The sequence below is a fragment of the Helobdella robusta genome (assembly GCF_000326865.2).
Source record: "Helobdella robusta unplaced genomic scaffold HELROscaffold_8, whole genome shotgun sequence".
In the NCBI taxonomy this organism is placed as follows: Eukaryota; Metazoa; Annelida; class Clitellata; order Rhynchobdellida; family Glossiphoniidae; genus Helobdella; species Helobdella robusta.
The window spans coordinates 1,275,105-1,290,218 of record NW_008705459.1 but is presented as its reverse complement, the minus strand read 5'-3'; the positions used below and the strand labels follow the sequence as shown (position 1 = coordinate 1,290,218).

At 32.1% G+C, this 15,114-nt stretch overlaps 1 protein-coding gene across 1 annotated transcript in view; it reads left to right on the top strand.

The window, feature by feature from the left end:
- HELRODRAFT_70349 (hypothetical protein) overlaps positions 1 to 11,705 on the top strand; it is a gene marked incomplete at both ends in the record, with an annotated part of 18,408 nt that extends 6,703 nt beyond the window's left edge. The window contains 3 exons of the mRNA XM_009031874.1: positions 3,836 to 3,993; positions 10,909 to 11,035; positions 11,593 to 11,705. Of these exons, the coding sequence (XP_009030122.1) occupies positions 3,836 to 3,993; positions 10,909 to 11,035; positions 11,593 to 11,705 (398 nt within the window). The remainder of the gene's footprint in view (positions 1 to 3,835; positions 3,994 to 10,908; positions 11,036 to 11,592) is intronic.
- Positions 11,706 to 15,114: the final 3,409 nt, after the last annotated feature.

The window sequence follows — 15,114 nt, the reverse complement described above, 5'->3', positions numbered from 1 at the left end:
TCTTCCCATCCCAGTGAACCAGAAGGGGGTTTCTGTCACGATCCTGAAATTGTTGACGAATACTGCTGTCAATGGTTGATCGATGTTGCTGTCGTTTACGATGAACATTCGTGACAGAGATGTATCCCTGATGTCTTGCCCACTAGCTTGTGCAATGGCTGCTGCTAATACTGTGAACTTTCTATCTGACAGGTTTATTCTATCCAGTGCTGAAGCAACATCTGGCGACGACAACATATCCTGCACAGTTCGTGTTTTTTTGCTGGCACTGCTTGACAGACTGTCTTCTACTTCACTGATCTGCTTTTTGTAGTACACTGGAATTTCAATTTCATAGTTGTCCTCTGTGTCCTGCTGTTCACTATCACTGTCATCAGAACTAGATAAATGTAGTAAGGTACTTTCTGTCATCCGCTCCTGCTCTCGCTCTTTTCTCTCTTCTTCTTTGCATTTACGTTGTTCTGTGCGCTCTTCTTTCTTGGTCAGGTCTTTACCAATGCCACTCATTTGCATTCGTTGACTGCCCCTCTGGTCTTAAAGAAATTCTATATCTTCCTGAATTCGGATGAGCTGCATGGCGTGTTGGTGAGCAATATCAAACAGCATGTGCTCCTTTTCTTCAAATTCCTTCTCTCGTGCTCGCTGTGCTTCACTTTGTCGGTTTTTGTTCTTTTTTATTAGCTTGTAGTCATCAACTACCGACTTTACTTTTTTTACAACATGAGTATGGTAGGTTGTTGGTATTCTAGCCTTGTTCCACATGTCCATGACCTTATCTGACGACAATTTTGCACTTTCAGGCACAGTTTTCTTTTCTACTTGATGATAATAAAAAACATTCCCAGGACATCACCTGTTGTAGGCAATACATTTACTGGAAGTTCACTTTGTAACTGTCCAATCAGCCATATGTTAGTCATGCTGCGTGTTGTAAGAGCACCACAGTTTGAATTAGAAGCCATTTTATACGTAGTTAAATATTTACAGTACCGGTATTTAAAAATCACCTCAAATTACTAGTAAATCGACACAGTTAAATTATGCAGATATTTACCCTATTTTACTTTTTGCTGACAACAAATATGGTGGCCATAGAATATTTAATAATAATAATGCATTTTAAAATATCTAATATCTATGTTTTGAATTAAGTAAGTAACCAACTTTTGATACTTTTCCAGTTATATTTGTATTTGGTTTCGAAATAATGAATTATCACATTTTTATATAATTTTGAGATGCATGAGCAACCTCTAAATTTAATTTGATTTGTCTTATTTTTGGTTTGTAAGTTTTTAGGACCCAATGGAAACTTTTCAGAGGGTGTGCACTCAAATCAGACAAAAAAATTTTTTCCCCATTCAAATGTGAACCACCCTAATATATATATATGTATTGTCGGAGATTTTAAAAAAATGATGACAAGAAATTTTTAATGATGACAAAGCCCCACGTTGGGCGCTAATTGTCGGAAATTTATAAATGAAAACAATTAAAACAACTGGTGGTGTGAGGTAGGTAATCTCCTCCTCTATCTTTCTCAGGGAATTTTTTTATGGTCCGACAATAATTTTTGTGTATATTTTTATCGTGAGTTCGACCAGTCCTGTGTGGCACTGGGCTTTTTCGAATTATATGATCTTACTGAGTAACACACGAACGCATGAAAATATTCGATAACAATTTTATTAATCGACGGAAGTAAGTAAAAAGGAATTGAACTAATGAACTCTATAACAATGTAAAATGTCAATGAACAAACTGGAATACAGGAATTAGAACTTCTTCTTGTTGGGTCCTCGACTTGGGATATGTTTCTTGCCGTTTAACCGTACAACCTCGACGTGTGTATCCGATGGTGATGTCGATACAACTCCAAGAAATAAATAAAATGAATGCGGAAGATTTACAAAAATCGGAGCCTATGGAAATTCTAAGCTGCGTGTGAAACTATACCAATGAGTATAGAATCCAGCAAAGAACCCTAGGTCCACAAATAGCACAAGAAACAAAACAACAAGGCGGATTCGTTTTCACAGAACCCAAGGCCTGTTTTCACTGGGCCGTCGAGTCTGATCGGCTTTCGCACGACCAAGGGCCTGTTTTCACTGGGCCTGTCAGTCAGTCGGTCGGCTTTCGCACAACCTTGGCCTGTTTCCACTGGGCCGTCGAGTCTGGTCGGCTTTCGCACAACCAACACAAAACAACAAGAGTCAGAACAACACTGGAACAAATTGTGTGACTTTAGTACGCGTGCGAAACTATGCCAATGAGCATAGAATCACGCATTAAGTCTCTTAGATACCAGAATATGCACTGATTACTCGAAGCTGCCTAACTGGTGAACCCAAGGCTGACTCTTTGAGAACCTAAGACGTTTCTGAAACTATGCCAATGAGCACAGAATCACGCATTAAGTCTCTTAGGGACCAGAATAGGCACCGATTATTCGAAGCTGCCTAACCAGTCAACCCAGTTTCGACTCTCTTCGAGAACTTAAGACGTCTCCGTGATAATGAGCATAGAGTATCGAATTAAGTCTCTGAGGGACCAGGATAGGCACCGATTATTCGAAGCTGCCTAACTAGTCAACCTCCCAGTCTTGACTCTCTTCGAGAACTTAAGACGTCTCCGTGGTAATGAGCATAGAGTATCGAATTAAGTCTCTGAGGGACCAGAATAGGCACCGATTATTCGAAGCTGCCTAACTAGTTAACCTCCCAGTCTTTTCTTCACTTCCACACCCTTCCTTATCAAAGCAAAATTAGATTTTGTTTCGGGTGTTTTTAAACATAAAAATTTCCAAGGTATGTCCAATTAATAAAAAAAAACTACTAATTAATTTTTTTTAAACTAATTTGTACTAATTTATGACGTCATCTAAATTGCAAAACAAAAAAAATCGTCGTCACCTATCGAGTAAATTAACTTGCACCATGCCCCCTATCGAGTGAATAAATTTCGCGTTGAAAATTTTGAAGTATTTTTAGTCAGTATTATTTCATAATTCTGACAGTATGTATGCCCACTCTGCGTTCAAAAGTTTTTTTTTATAACAACTTCAACACCACGTAGCTTTTTGAATTCGTATTTATACAAAACATCAATAAAATTTGTCAGCTGACAGCGCTGAATATTTTTGTGAATAATATTAAAATATTGAAATCATTGAAATGAGATAAATTAGGAAGATATAAAATAATATTCAGATAAAATTATGAATGTTGATAATAATAGTGTAATAATGTAACGTAGCTTTAAAATATGGTTAAACAAAAAATTGAACATAAAATTAAATAATTAAACATATTTATAGTTAAATTTTAAAAATCAACACATTGAAACACATTTTGAAACGTAAAACACATTTTGAAAAATAATTTTATTTTTATTTAACAAAATTATTATTTATCAAGTCTAAAAAACTACTTTGTCGTTGAATATATAAGTTACTTAATTAATAACTAATTAATTAACTAATAATTAATCAATTAATAAATCAATTAAATAATTCCGAAAACCATAAACAATAGTTAAAATAAAAATTACCAAACGTCTTAAATACTATCTAACTATCTATAGCACGTTTGAGCATTTTTTTAAATTCAATTTGTTCGTTGATCTTAAATTTTTAAATGTTCTTGAATTTTAAGTTTGTAATTCATTGATTTAATTTTTTAATGCATACAGTTTTGTTTTATACACATCAAAGTTTTATTGTTATGAATCGTTTTCTGAAACTAGTGAAAAATCAATTTTGTAATATTTTAAATGGTTAAAAAAAACTCTTCACGCTTCACAGTAAACGTTTTGCACTTCCACATTCTAATAACAGGTGCCCTCGGTGACAAAGAAAAGGAAGAAAAAAAAAGTGATGATGAAGAAGATCCAGAAATATTGGAAGCAAAAAGAGAAGAAGAAGAGAAAAGGAAAGAAAAATACAGGAAGATCGAAGAAGAGAGAGAAAAGATGAGGCAGGACATTCGAACCAAAGTTCGTTAAATGATCGTTTATTGAATTAGCACGTTTGAGCATTTTTTTAAATTCAATTTGTTCGTTGATCTTAAATTTTTAAATGTTCTTGAATTTTAAGTTTGTAATTCATTGATTTAATTTTTTAATGCATACAGTTTTGTTTTATACACATCAAAGTTTTATTGTTATGAATCGTTTTCTGAAACTAGTGAAAAATCAATTTTGTAATATTTTAAATGGTTAAAAAAAACTCTTTTATAGGTACACACAATACATACATAATACAAGTTTTTATTTCATGTGTATTTTTTTCATATAATTTAATTAGTTATACATTTTAATTAATAAACAAATTAACTTGCGAAACTTTGTTTCTGATAATTTAACGGCATTTCAGCTTAATTTTGGCCTCTCTGCCAGAATTATATTGACTTTCTCAGTAAAAATTTAATTTAAAAAATTAAATTATAGCCTTCATGAAGTATTTTTGTTTACACCTTCGATTTAGTTTCTATTACGTCAAATTACATGAACTTTATTAAAACATTTAAAAATATGATTTCTTGTAAATTCTAGGTGCATTTCCCCAGCCCCCAACTTAAAAAATGGGACTGAAATTGGGTGCGGAGTTAGTGCTCCGTTAGTTCCGTATTTTATCTTTGTTAGTGCTAATCCCCGGTATGGATTACAGTTGATCGAGACAATCTAGCCGCAAAATGCCGCTAGAGACTTAAAATTCACAGTATCATTAGTGCTACGTCAGTGATCTTTAATGCCGTTATAATTTTCGTTAGTGCTGGTCCCCTAAAAGGAATATTGTTGGGAGGCTCAGAAAATGCCAGCATCCTAAATGCCACTCGTAAGTGCTGTTTAATGCCGTATTAATTTTCGTTAGTGCTGGTCTCCCAAAAAAGATATGACTGGGAGGCTAAGGAAATGCTTTTTCGAAAATGCCGCTAGAGACTCGAAATTTGCGGTAACGTAAGTGCTACGTTAGTGCCATTTAGTGCCGTGCCAAAAACCTATTACAAGAAAGTTGATTGCTTCACAAAAAGTTGAGCGTTTTTATTCTACTGAATCGAGTTTGTTAGGCAGAGGTAATGTGTCTGGCGATATCTATATCATCAGGTTTGAAATCCTGATATATGCTTTGGCAATGGTTATTATATAGTTTGCGTATAAAGACGAAAATAAAGTTCTCCTTAGCCGATATTAATGTTTCATATGCATTCGTTTGAATTTGCTGTTTAAAAATTAAAAAATAATGTAACTTTTTTTGGGAAAAAAATACTGTAGGGGTACTAAAGATCGCTAACTCTAGCGGCATTTGGGGGGCTAGCATTTTTCGAACTCCAGCCATCGGGGACTAGCACTGACAATTATTATTACGGCACTGAAAAACACTAACATAACAAACATAACACTAACGATATTGCAGATTTCAAGTCTCTAGTGGCATTTGCTGATGATTTATTGTGCTTTCTGTTTAACTTCAGAGTAGAAGCTGAAAATTTGAAAGTGTTGGAAAACATAAAACAACTCTACTCAGTCAAAGAATTAGTTAAATCAAAAAAATCTTTAATTAGTCATGTTGAAAGCCTGCTGGAAAGTGAAAAATTGAAACTTGTTCTTCATGGTAACACCAAGGACGCCGAAATACAGGAAATATTTCAAGTTATCGATTTTGTCTATTTGAATAAATTAGAATATAAATTATTTATTTATGCCGCAGTAAACTTAAAAAAGTCCCATGCTTTGCTGCAGGTTTAAAACAGAATGACGAAAACAGCAAAGTTGAAAAAATCCAACAACAGCTACATGAAATAAAAGAACAGTTAAATACAGTCAGCTTAGGAATAAATAAACATAATATGCTTTACTCGGCGGTGACAGCAAAAAATGTCAATCCTAAATTGAATGAGATTCAGAGTCCTCGTTCTCTCCCAAGAAATCCAGCTGTTCGGATACAAATACCCCCAACTGCACAACAACATCAGCAACATCCCTCCTCATCATTAGGACCTCTTACTCATCAGCAACATCAGTCTCCATCAGCAATTCAACAAGAAAATCCTTCATCAATTGTCTCGAAAAAAAAACGTCAAATTAAAAACATTAGAGGAACCAACAGCACTAGCATGTGTCCCAAATCAGCTGGCGCTATTGTTAAAAAAAAGTTTACTTTGTAAGTAATCTTGCTGACACAGTCAATAATGAAACTTTGACAGAATACTTAAAAACAAATAAATTTAAAGTAAACAGTTGTTTTGAGGCAAAGTCTCATCTGGGAAAAGGCTTCAGAATATGTATTGATATCAATAATTCAGATAGCACTTTCACAGATTCTGCTCTCTGGGATGAGGACACAATCATTCGTGTGTGGGTCTTCAAACCAAATAATAATATTGAAAAAAAAAATAAAAATGAAATTAACATTGATGGTAAAAATGAAGTAACAAAAATAATTAATAAACAGTAATAAATAAACAAAAACATGATGAATAACACACAAAGCAATAATAATATATCAGATAAACACCTCAGTAACAACGACTCAAATTATTACACTGTTGAGGAATTTTCTAAAAATATGTTAGAATTACAAAAGCATATCGGCAGTGATTTTATCTAAATATTACATTTAAATGCTCGTAGTCTGTTTCACAAATTATTGAATCTGGAGATCTTGTTGAAACAATTTGATTTTATTTTCAAAATTATTGTAATATCTGAGAGTTGGTTAAACGATGAAATGGCTGATTTAATTAAATTAAATAATTACAATTTCGTATACAAATATAATAGAAGAAATAGTATAGAATAGAATAAATAGACGTGGAGGCGGTGTTGGAATGTTTATAAAAGATGATGTAAAATATGTTGTAAATGAAAGCAACATATTCGATGATGACAACGTTGACATACTTTGCGTGGAATTTGAATTGCATCAAGCCTCACTACATAACATGATCAAGATAATTGCCATCTATCGACCACCTAGTTATAAATATGAGTCTTTTTTAGAAAAAATTGAATCGATACTAAATAGTCTAAATCCACTTGATAAAATTTTCATTGTCGGAGATTTTAACATTAATCTAATGGATAAAACCTCCCAAGATTTTCAAAATTTACTTTTGTCGCATTACTTCTTACCTTTGATTGATTTACCAACTAGGATAACTAATAACTCAATTTCACTAATAGATAATATATTTTTTAACTTAAATCAACAATGTTATAATTGAATAATAATATCAGACTTTTCAGATCATTATCCAATTTATACAGTTGTAGAAAATACAGGATTTGTCACTACAGATACTCTGACTTTGAAAAGGAACATAAATAAGAGAAACATTTCCCTAATTAAGGAAGCTCTATCTTCTGAAAAATGGGATTCAATAACGGATGAGAGTAACATTGACACCTGTTGCATGAATTTTTATAATCAATTAAATAGAATTCTTGATATTTACGCCCCATTGCAACCGCTGAAACGGAAAAATAAAAAGCCATGGGTAAGTGATGAAATAATTAAATTATCAAAGAAACAGAATAAACTCTATAAAAAAAACAATTTCAACACCTACTACAGAGAATATAAATAAATATAAGCGATTCAGAAATTATTTTACATCATTTAAACGAAAGGAAGAAAAAAATTACTTTAGTCAAAGATTTAATGATGCAAAAAGCTGTTCAAAAAAAAAGTGGGAGATAACAAATGGTATAATGAATAAAAATCAACAGTTGAATGATATCAACAAACAAACAACAACGCACGTTTAGACAACATTTTCCCCGAGATCGGGGGTTGCCGTTTGGCTACCTATGATGAAACCGAAATACCCCTCGACGCCATCCACATCTGTCACTCGCCACACCTTCAACCTCGAACTCCAACGCTCGCCTAATCCCGACCCTTTCATCCCTTCTCAACACATGTCCATACCACCGCAATCTCGATCTCCTTATCAATGTCCTCATTCAGTCCCATCATTGACATCAGCTCTGTACTACTCCTCCTATCCTTCACTTTAACCCCACACATCATCCTCACCATAGCTCTTTCAGCTCTCTGCAGTACACTTTCCTCCTCTCTCCTCAACACCCAAGTTTCACCACCATATACCATCGCTGCTCTCACACATGCTTTATATACCCTCCCTTTCACCTTCACTGACCATTTCTTTCCACACAATACCCCACCCAGTTCCCTAAATTTCATCCATCCTACACGAACTCTAGCCGTAACTGCGCTCAAACATCCTCCATCCGCGTTCAGCTTATCCCCTAAGTAAGCAAAGCTTTCCACTCTTTCAATACCACCACTCAGCCCCGTCCTTGCGTCCGTCCTATTGATCACACCATGAACACATTTCTTACATTTGAACGTGCCTTCCACCTTTTTCAGTGCCCCCCTCACACCACTACATCTCTTATGCACCCATTTCTGACATCCTATACACAATACCGAGTTAGCCTTCACTCTCCTGTCACATACCCCACAGGGGTCTATTTTACTTATCACTCGCTCCCCACCTTCCCCACTCACCATTACCTTCGTCTTACCAATATTAACTTTTAACCCTTTCTTTTCAATAACACTTTTCCATCTGTCAAATTTTAACTGCAATTCTTCCATGTTATCAGCATATCAGTTGAATGATATCAATAAAATAAAAGTCAACAATAACATAATTGATAATGCAGAAGAAATGTGTAACTATTTCAAATGAATATTTTATTAAAATTACTGAAAATTTGCTTGAAAATCAAACAGTTAATGAATCTTCAAAAATAAACAACTACATTTGTAAATCCATATACATTAACTCCACTGATGAACTTGAGGTTTTAACAGTCATCAAGAATCTTAGCAATAAAAAAAGCACCTCTGATGACTCATTAAGTAATTATCTCTTAAAACAAATCATCTCAGAAATTGTACATCTAATAACACATATATTCAATTTGTCCATCAGTCAAGGAATATTCCCAAAATGCTTCAAAACATCCAAGATAATACCTATTCATAAAAAAAGATCCAATTACAGGCCAATATTCCTTCTCTCACCTATTTCTAAAGTACTGGAAAAAATTATATTTATCAGAATAACTTCATTCTTGAATATTAATAATTTATTAAATAAAAATCAATATGGATATAGAGCACAACATTCAACTGAACTAGCAGTACTACATTTAGTACAAAACATATTAGATAATCTGAATAAAAAAATCCTAACCATAGGTGTTTTCATAGACCTGTCCAAGGCATTTGATGTTATTAATCATGAGATATTAATAAAGAAATTATACTCCTATGAAATAAGAGGAATAGCACATAAATGTTTCATAAGCTATCTGCAAAACAGAAATCAGTATGTGTCGATAAAAAATAAATCTTCAAATAAATAAAATATAACTTCAGGAGTCCCGCAAGGATCAATCTTAGGCCCACTTCTATTTATAATTTTTATGAATGATTTTCATATGGCTACTGACGCTCATCATCTTCTGTATGCAGATGATACTAACATTTTCTTCCCAACTAGCAATCCATCAAACGATGTAGAGATAATTAATAAAAGTTTAGATGATGTTTCAAATTGGTTCATCAATAATAAACTAATTGTAAATTTTTCTAAATGCAACTACATTCTATTCGGTCCAAAAATATTGACTAACACAATACCTAATTCAGATATAAAAATGAATAACCATAGCATCCCGCGTACATCCAGCACAAAATTTCTCGGAGTGATAATCAAGGACAACCTCTCGTGGGATATGCATATAGACTCGTTATCGAAAAAAATTAATAAAACCATAGGCGTAATTAATAAAATTAAAGTAAGATTGAATAAACCAATAATTATAGATTTGTATTATTTATTAATCTATCCACATCTAATATACTGCAACATCATCTGGGGAAACAGCCCTGAAGTTCACCTGAAACAAATTACCAGATGTCAAAATCGTTTCATCAAAATTCTATTAAATCTACATCCATATAGTCATGTCAGCTGTTATTATCCTGAACTGAAAATTTTAAACATAAAAAATTTGTATAATTATCATGTTTCTATCTTTGTGTTCAAGTTCCTACATTATCAATTACCAACATCTTTTAATGACTTCTTCGAATTCGGAAATGCTGTGCAGTCAAAGTTTACTCGACATTCTCTGCTCTATACATCACCTGCAAGAATAACACTGCTTGGTGGAAGTTTAAAACATACCGGTCCCGGAATCTGGGAAAAACTTACTGTTGATATAAAGACTACAAATTCCTTGCATTTGTTTAAAAACAAAATAAAGAAATATTTATTGAAAAAAAGTACAATTTTTATTTAATTAGAATCATGTAAATTGTGCATTATGTTAATTTTGTCATGAATTATAAATTTACTTAAAAATTGTGTTAGAATGAACAATTTGTGAACGGTGGCCTGCGACACAAGAATTTTGTTTTTTTTTAGCTTTGGTCTCCTAATCATTACCTAATTATTATTAATTTGGATTGATTGAATAAAATTTGATTTGATTTGATTTGGGGAGGCTACCATTCCCCGAGCCCCCCCCAGCCACACATCTTAAGAGTGACCAGCACTAACATATTGGCACAGCACTAACGAAAATAAATACGGTACTAACCGGCACTAACAGAGCACTAATTACACACCCAATTTCAGCTCCATTTTCGAGTTAAAGGCTGAGGAAATGCACCTGTAAATTGTGAAGATTATTGAGATTCTTTCAAATCTGCAACGTACTTTGTACATTCAATTTATAATTAATTAATTAACAAACGCAATAATAAATTTAATAACTTTTGCAAACGATGTTTTTACGTGAGAATAAAATTTTTTAACTAAATACATCTTCATACTTCAACTATTTTTGTTTTCTTTTTTGAAACAGTACAACATTAAGAAGAAAGAAACAAATGAGCCAGCAGGAAATGATCCGTCATTGGAGGGTAGGTTAGGAAGGAAGAAAAAAAATCCAGAAGATCCGGATGCCGATGGGACTGCAGATGTCTCTGAATGTTCTGCAACAAGTAATTTGCAGCATCTTTTTTAACGAACTTGCATCATTTTTTAACGAATTTTCGTTTTGTTGCCAAGCATATATTTAGAATGAAATATATAGAATAAATTATATAAAATAAAATATATATAAGAAATTATATAGGCCATTTCGTTTTAATAAGTGCATTTCATAATAATTGCATATTGCCCTAAGGTGTAATTAGCATAAGTACTAAGAGGTAATTAGCATATTACATATATGTTCTATTATTAAGCATCACTGATGCACCACCCCTTATTGCCATGCAAGCCTATTTGTGCGAAAATTTAAGGGAAATAAAACAGACAAAAAGAATTAACTGTTTGTCATTATTTTTATTTTGAAAGCACAGATCATTAGATTATTATAAAAATTAAAAATGGGAATTGTTGTGTTCTATATATGCAACATTTCAACTTAATATTTTGTATACTGACATACCTATAAATTTTAAAACTTGACGAATTAGCGTTGACAAATTGATAATGTTTAAATTGACAAAAATGTTATTTATGGATACAATTTTTTTCACAGACGAGAATGGATTTCCAAAAACGTTGAACGAGTTGACAGCGCGTGTCTCTCAACTTCCTGGCCGAATTATGGCATCCGTTTCGGAGGCATCCGATCGTTGTTCACTGCAATAATAAACATTCAGTATTGTCCTTCTCCAATCTTTCTCTATGTTCTTGTAGAAGTATTTGGCACAGTTGTTGTTGTTGTCGTGGTGTATGTAGTTGCATTACAATAATTATAATATCAATAGCAAATAATGCTTTCGCGTCTGTATGTTGCGTTATGTGATGTGGCTGTTAAATATTAGCAGTTGATATGATTTAATTGTAAGAATTGTAAGAAAAAACATAATAAACTTTATTATTACTAAACATTTTGTGCACATTTTGTTAATGAGCAAATATTTCCTTAATTTGATAACACCATATTTTAAGGTTTGTTAAAGGCTGCTTCAAATTTAACAATATAAAAATATTCAACTGACGTGAAATTAAAGTCTAATAAAATTAATATCGCATTTCTAACCTTCAAAACATAGTCATCAAAATCCTCAGCTTAGCTTTACGGTCTCATATCTCGCCACGAACATGCCATTCCTATTGCCAAATCCCACCTCGTTAGCAGCGGCTTTCACCACGCCGCTCCAAGTTTCTGCAATGCGTTACCTCTCGAATTGGGACAATGTCCCTCGTTGAGCGTCTTTAAAAAGGTGTAAAGACTCATCTTTTAAATACAGGCTCCAGGCATCTCTGAAGCAAATTGGCGCTATATAAATGCTCATATTAGTATTTTTATTATTTCAATTTACTTCATTCTATTTCCTTTTCCTAATAAAAACATTGTATTTTATTCCTAGACAACTTTAAACCAGAAAATTTAAAAAATAGTTATTTCACAGTTGGCTCAATATTTTTTAGTTCATTTGGTTCTTAAATTTTTCTGCATATGAAAAATCATTAAATGGTCGATTTGTTTGAATAAAACCTAAGTAAAGAGAAGCATGAATATATTTAAATTAAGACAAAATGCGTGATGTTACATAAATTTTCGCTAGTGATGAAGTCACAGTAGGTACAATATAAAAAAATTTAAATTCTTTGTGACTTCATTCGTAATTTGTATCGTACGTATTTTACATTTTAAAGTTTGACGCTGAATATGCACTGTGCAGCTATAAACATATATAACATGAGTATGCATTTTTATGCACTTGTATATATATATATAATTATATATATATATATATATATATATATATATATATATATATTATATATATATAAATGGGTGAACATTGTAGACCTGCCCATGCAGATACGGTCAGCCAGTACAAGTTATTAACTTACACCATCCTCACTACGACCAAAAGCGCATTATAGTGAACACCTAGCTCGTTAAAACGACAGCTTAGTAAATTTGTTCTCTCAAGGTTATCATTGCATAGATAACATACGACCATTTTCATTACTAGGACGCAAAAAGTGCAAAAATTGGTACGCATACTATGTGTGCGCAAACAGGCCAATGCCAAAATATTCGAGTTTAATGAATAACAAATTACCAAAATTTCAATTTTATTTGATAGAATCTGCTTAAAAACACAAAAATTTTATAATAGATTATTTGCCTAAAAAAACTAAAATTTATAAAATATGTACTACTTGCTTGAAATTTGTACACGTAGATTTGTACTTATGAATTTGGTGGATTTGTATTTTTGCATATTTCTTCTTTAGTAAACATTAATTTATCTAAAGCTAGTCTTCACTCATTCATTTCTAATTTTTTGTTATCGGATACAAAATGATAGTTCGTTTCAATCATTTTCATAATGATTAATAATTCTATGGTTGTTGTTATCATTAGTTCTGTGACTGGTCATCATCATTATTTGCTACTTATTTTTATTTTGTTGCACTTTTTTCAGCCTGTGCATGAAAGATGTCCAAATATTTATTCACATAAAATTTCAATCAAAATGATCACAATGTCAATTATTTCAAATGCACGGTGTGGTCGTTAAATTTCTCTCAAATTTTTTTGTATATTTATCAAACTGAGTACAGCTTATTAATTTAAAGTTTTGAATTATAGTCATTCTAAACCAATTATGGTAAAACCTGCCTGAAACTAAAAGCAATAAATTTGACTTTTTCATTTTCTAGCGTTTCAACGTGGGCAAATTAATTTTTTTTCAAACATGAACAGATAATCTTTTCTATTAATACTATAATGCAACACTGCAAATTTAATATTGTCTTCAAAAAAAAAATGTCATTGGTTAATTGTGAAGTACGTTATTTTTTATTCAGTTTATGAAATTTCACTGCTTGTACTATTTCTACTTATTCTATTTCTTATCTGTTAAAACTACTGAACAAAATAACCCTGACAAAATCTTTTTTGCAACTCGTGTTAAAAAGATGAAACTCAAATTAGCATTATGACTTTTGATAGTAAGATGCATGAAAACTTTCGGAAGTACGAATACGAAGACAATACGACCACAATATTTTTGCTCATTTCTGATCATGAAACATAGAACCTGAAACCAGTGTTAGATAACAGAATAACATAGAAAAATAGTTGTCGTTACCAAGTTTTAAATATTCTTTTACCGTATTTATACACTATTTCATAGTATCGTATATATACAATATATTTATATATATATATTTTATGAATAAGAAATTTATGGATGTATGTTCATACATAAAAATGAATATTGTGTATGTTTGTACACAGAAAGTCAGAACCATGTTAAAGCATGTGAACTGAACAGTCGATATATAATATTTCACATGAGATGTGTTCATACACTAATATCAACATCAAAACCTATGCCTAAACCCTCGGTTGGCCATACAAATCTTCCATTGCTACTGACTGATATCTAGAAAATTTGTGAAAATAAATAATGTCTACTATAACGAATAATATATATATAATATAGAGTCCATTGCAACCCAACAATATATATATATATATATATATATATATATATATATATATATATATATATATATATAGGGTAGTACTTATAGTACTGGCCAACCGTACCTGCAGAAGTAGGTCGGAAACTCTCAACCTTCTCACGTACTTGTAAATTCAAATCGACACACTAATTATGCAGGTCTCTAATTCTGTAGGTACGGTTGGCCAGTACTGAACGTATATATATATATGTATATATATATATATATATATAATTAAATTTAAGGTTTAGACTGGAAATAATGAAAATAGAATTATTATCCAAATTCATCTGCAAATTTATTAAAAATAGAACTGTTATTATCAAAATTCACATATTCTTTAGACGAAGCAAAGTCAGTCAATTATTGGTGTTTTATTTTTCATCTTCATTGTTGGCGTCATTTCTTTGTTTCTTATTTTTCTTGGAGTTAGTATTGAGGCGTCGAGTTGTTAATGATGTAATCATTCTTTGTTGGATGTTTATTTCGGGTTTATTGGTGTCAATTAGGTGCGCTTGTCCATGGGGAGGAGGAGCAAAGAGGAGTCATCAAATCTCACAATCGA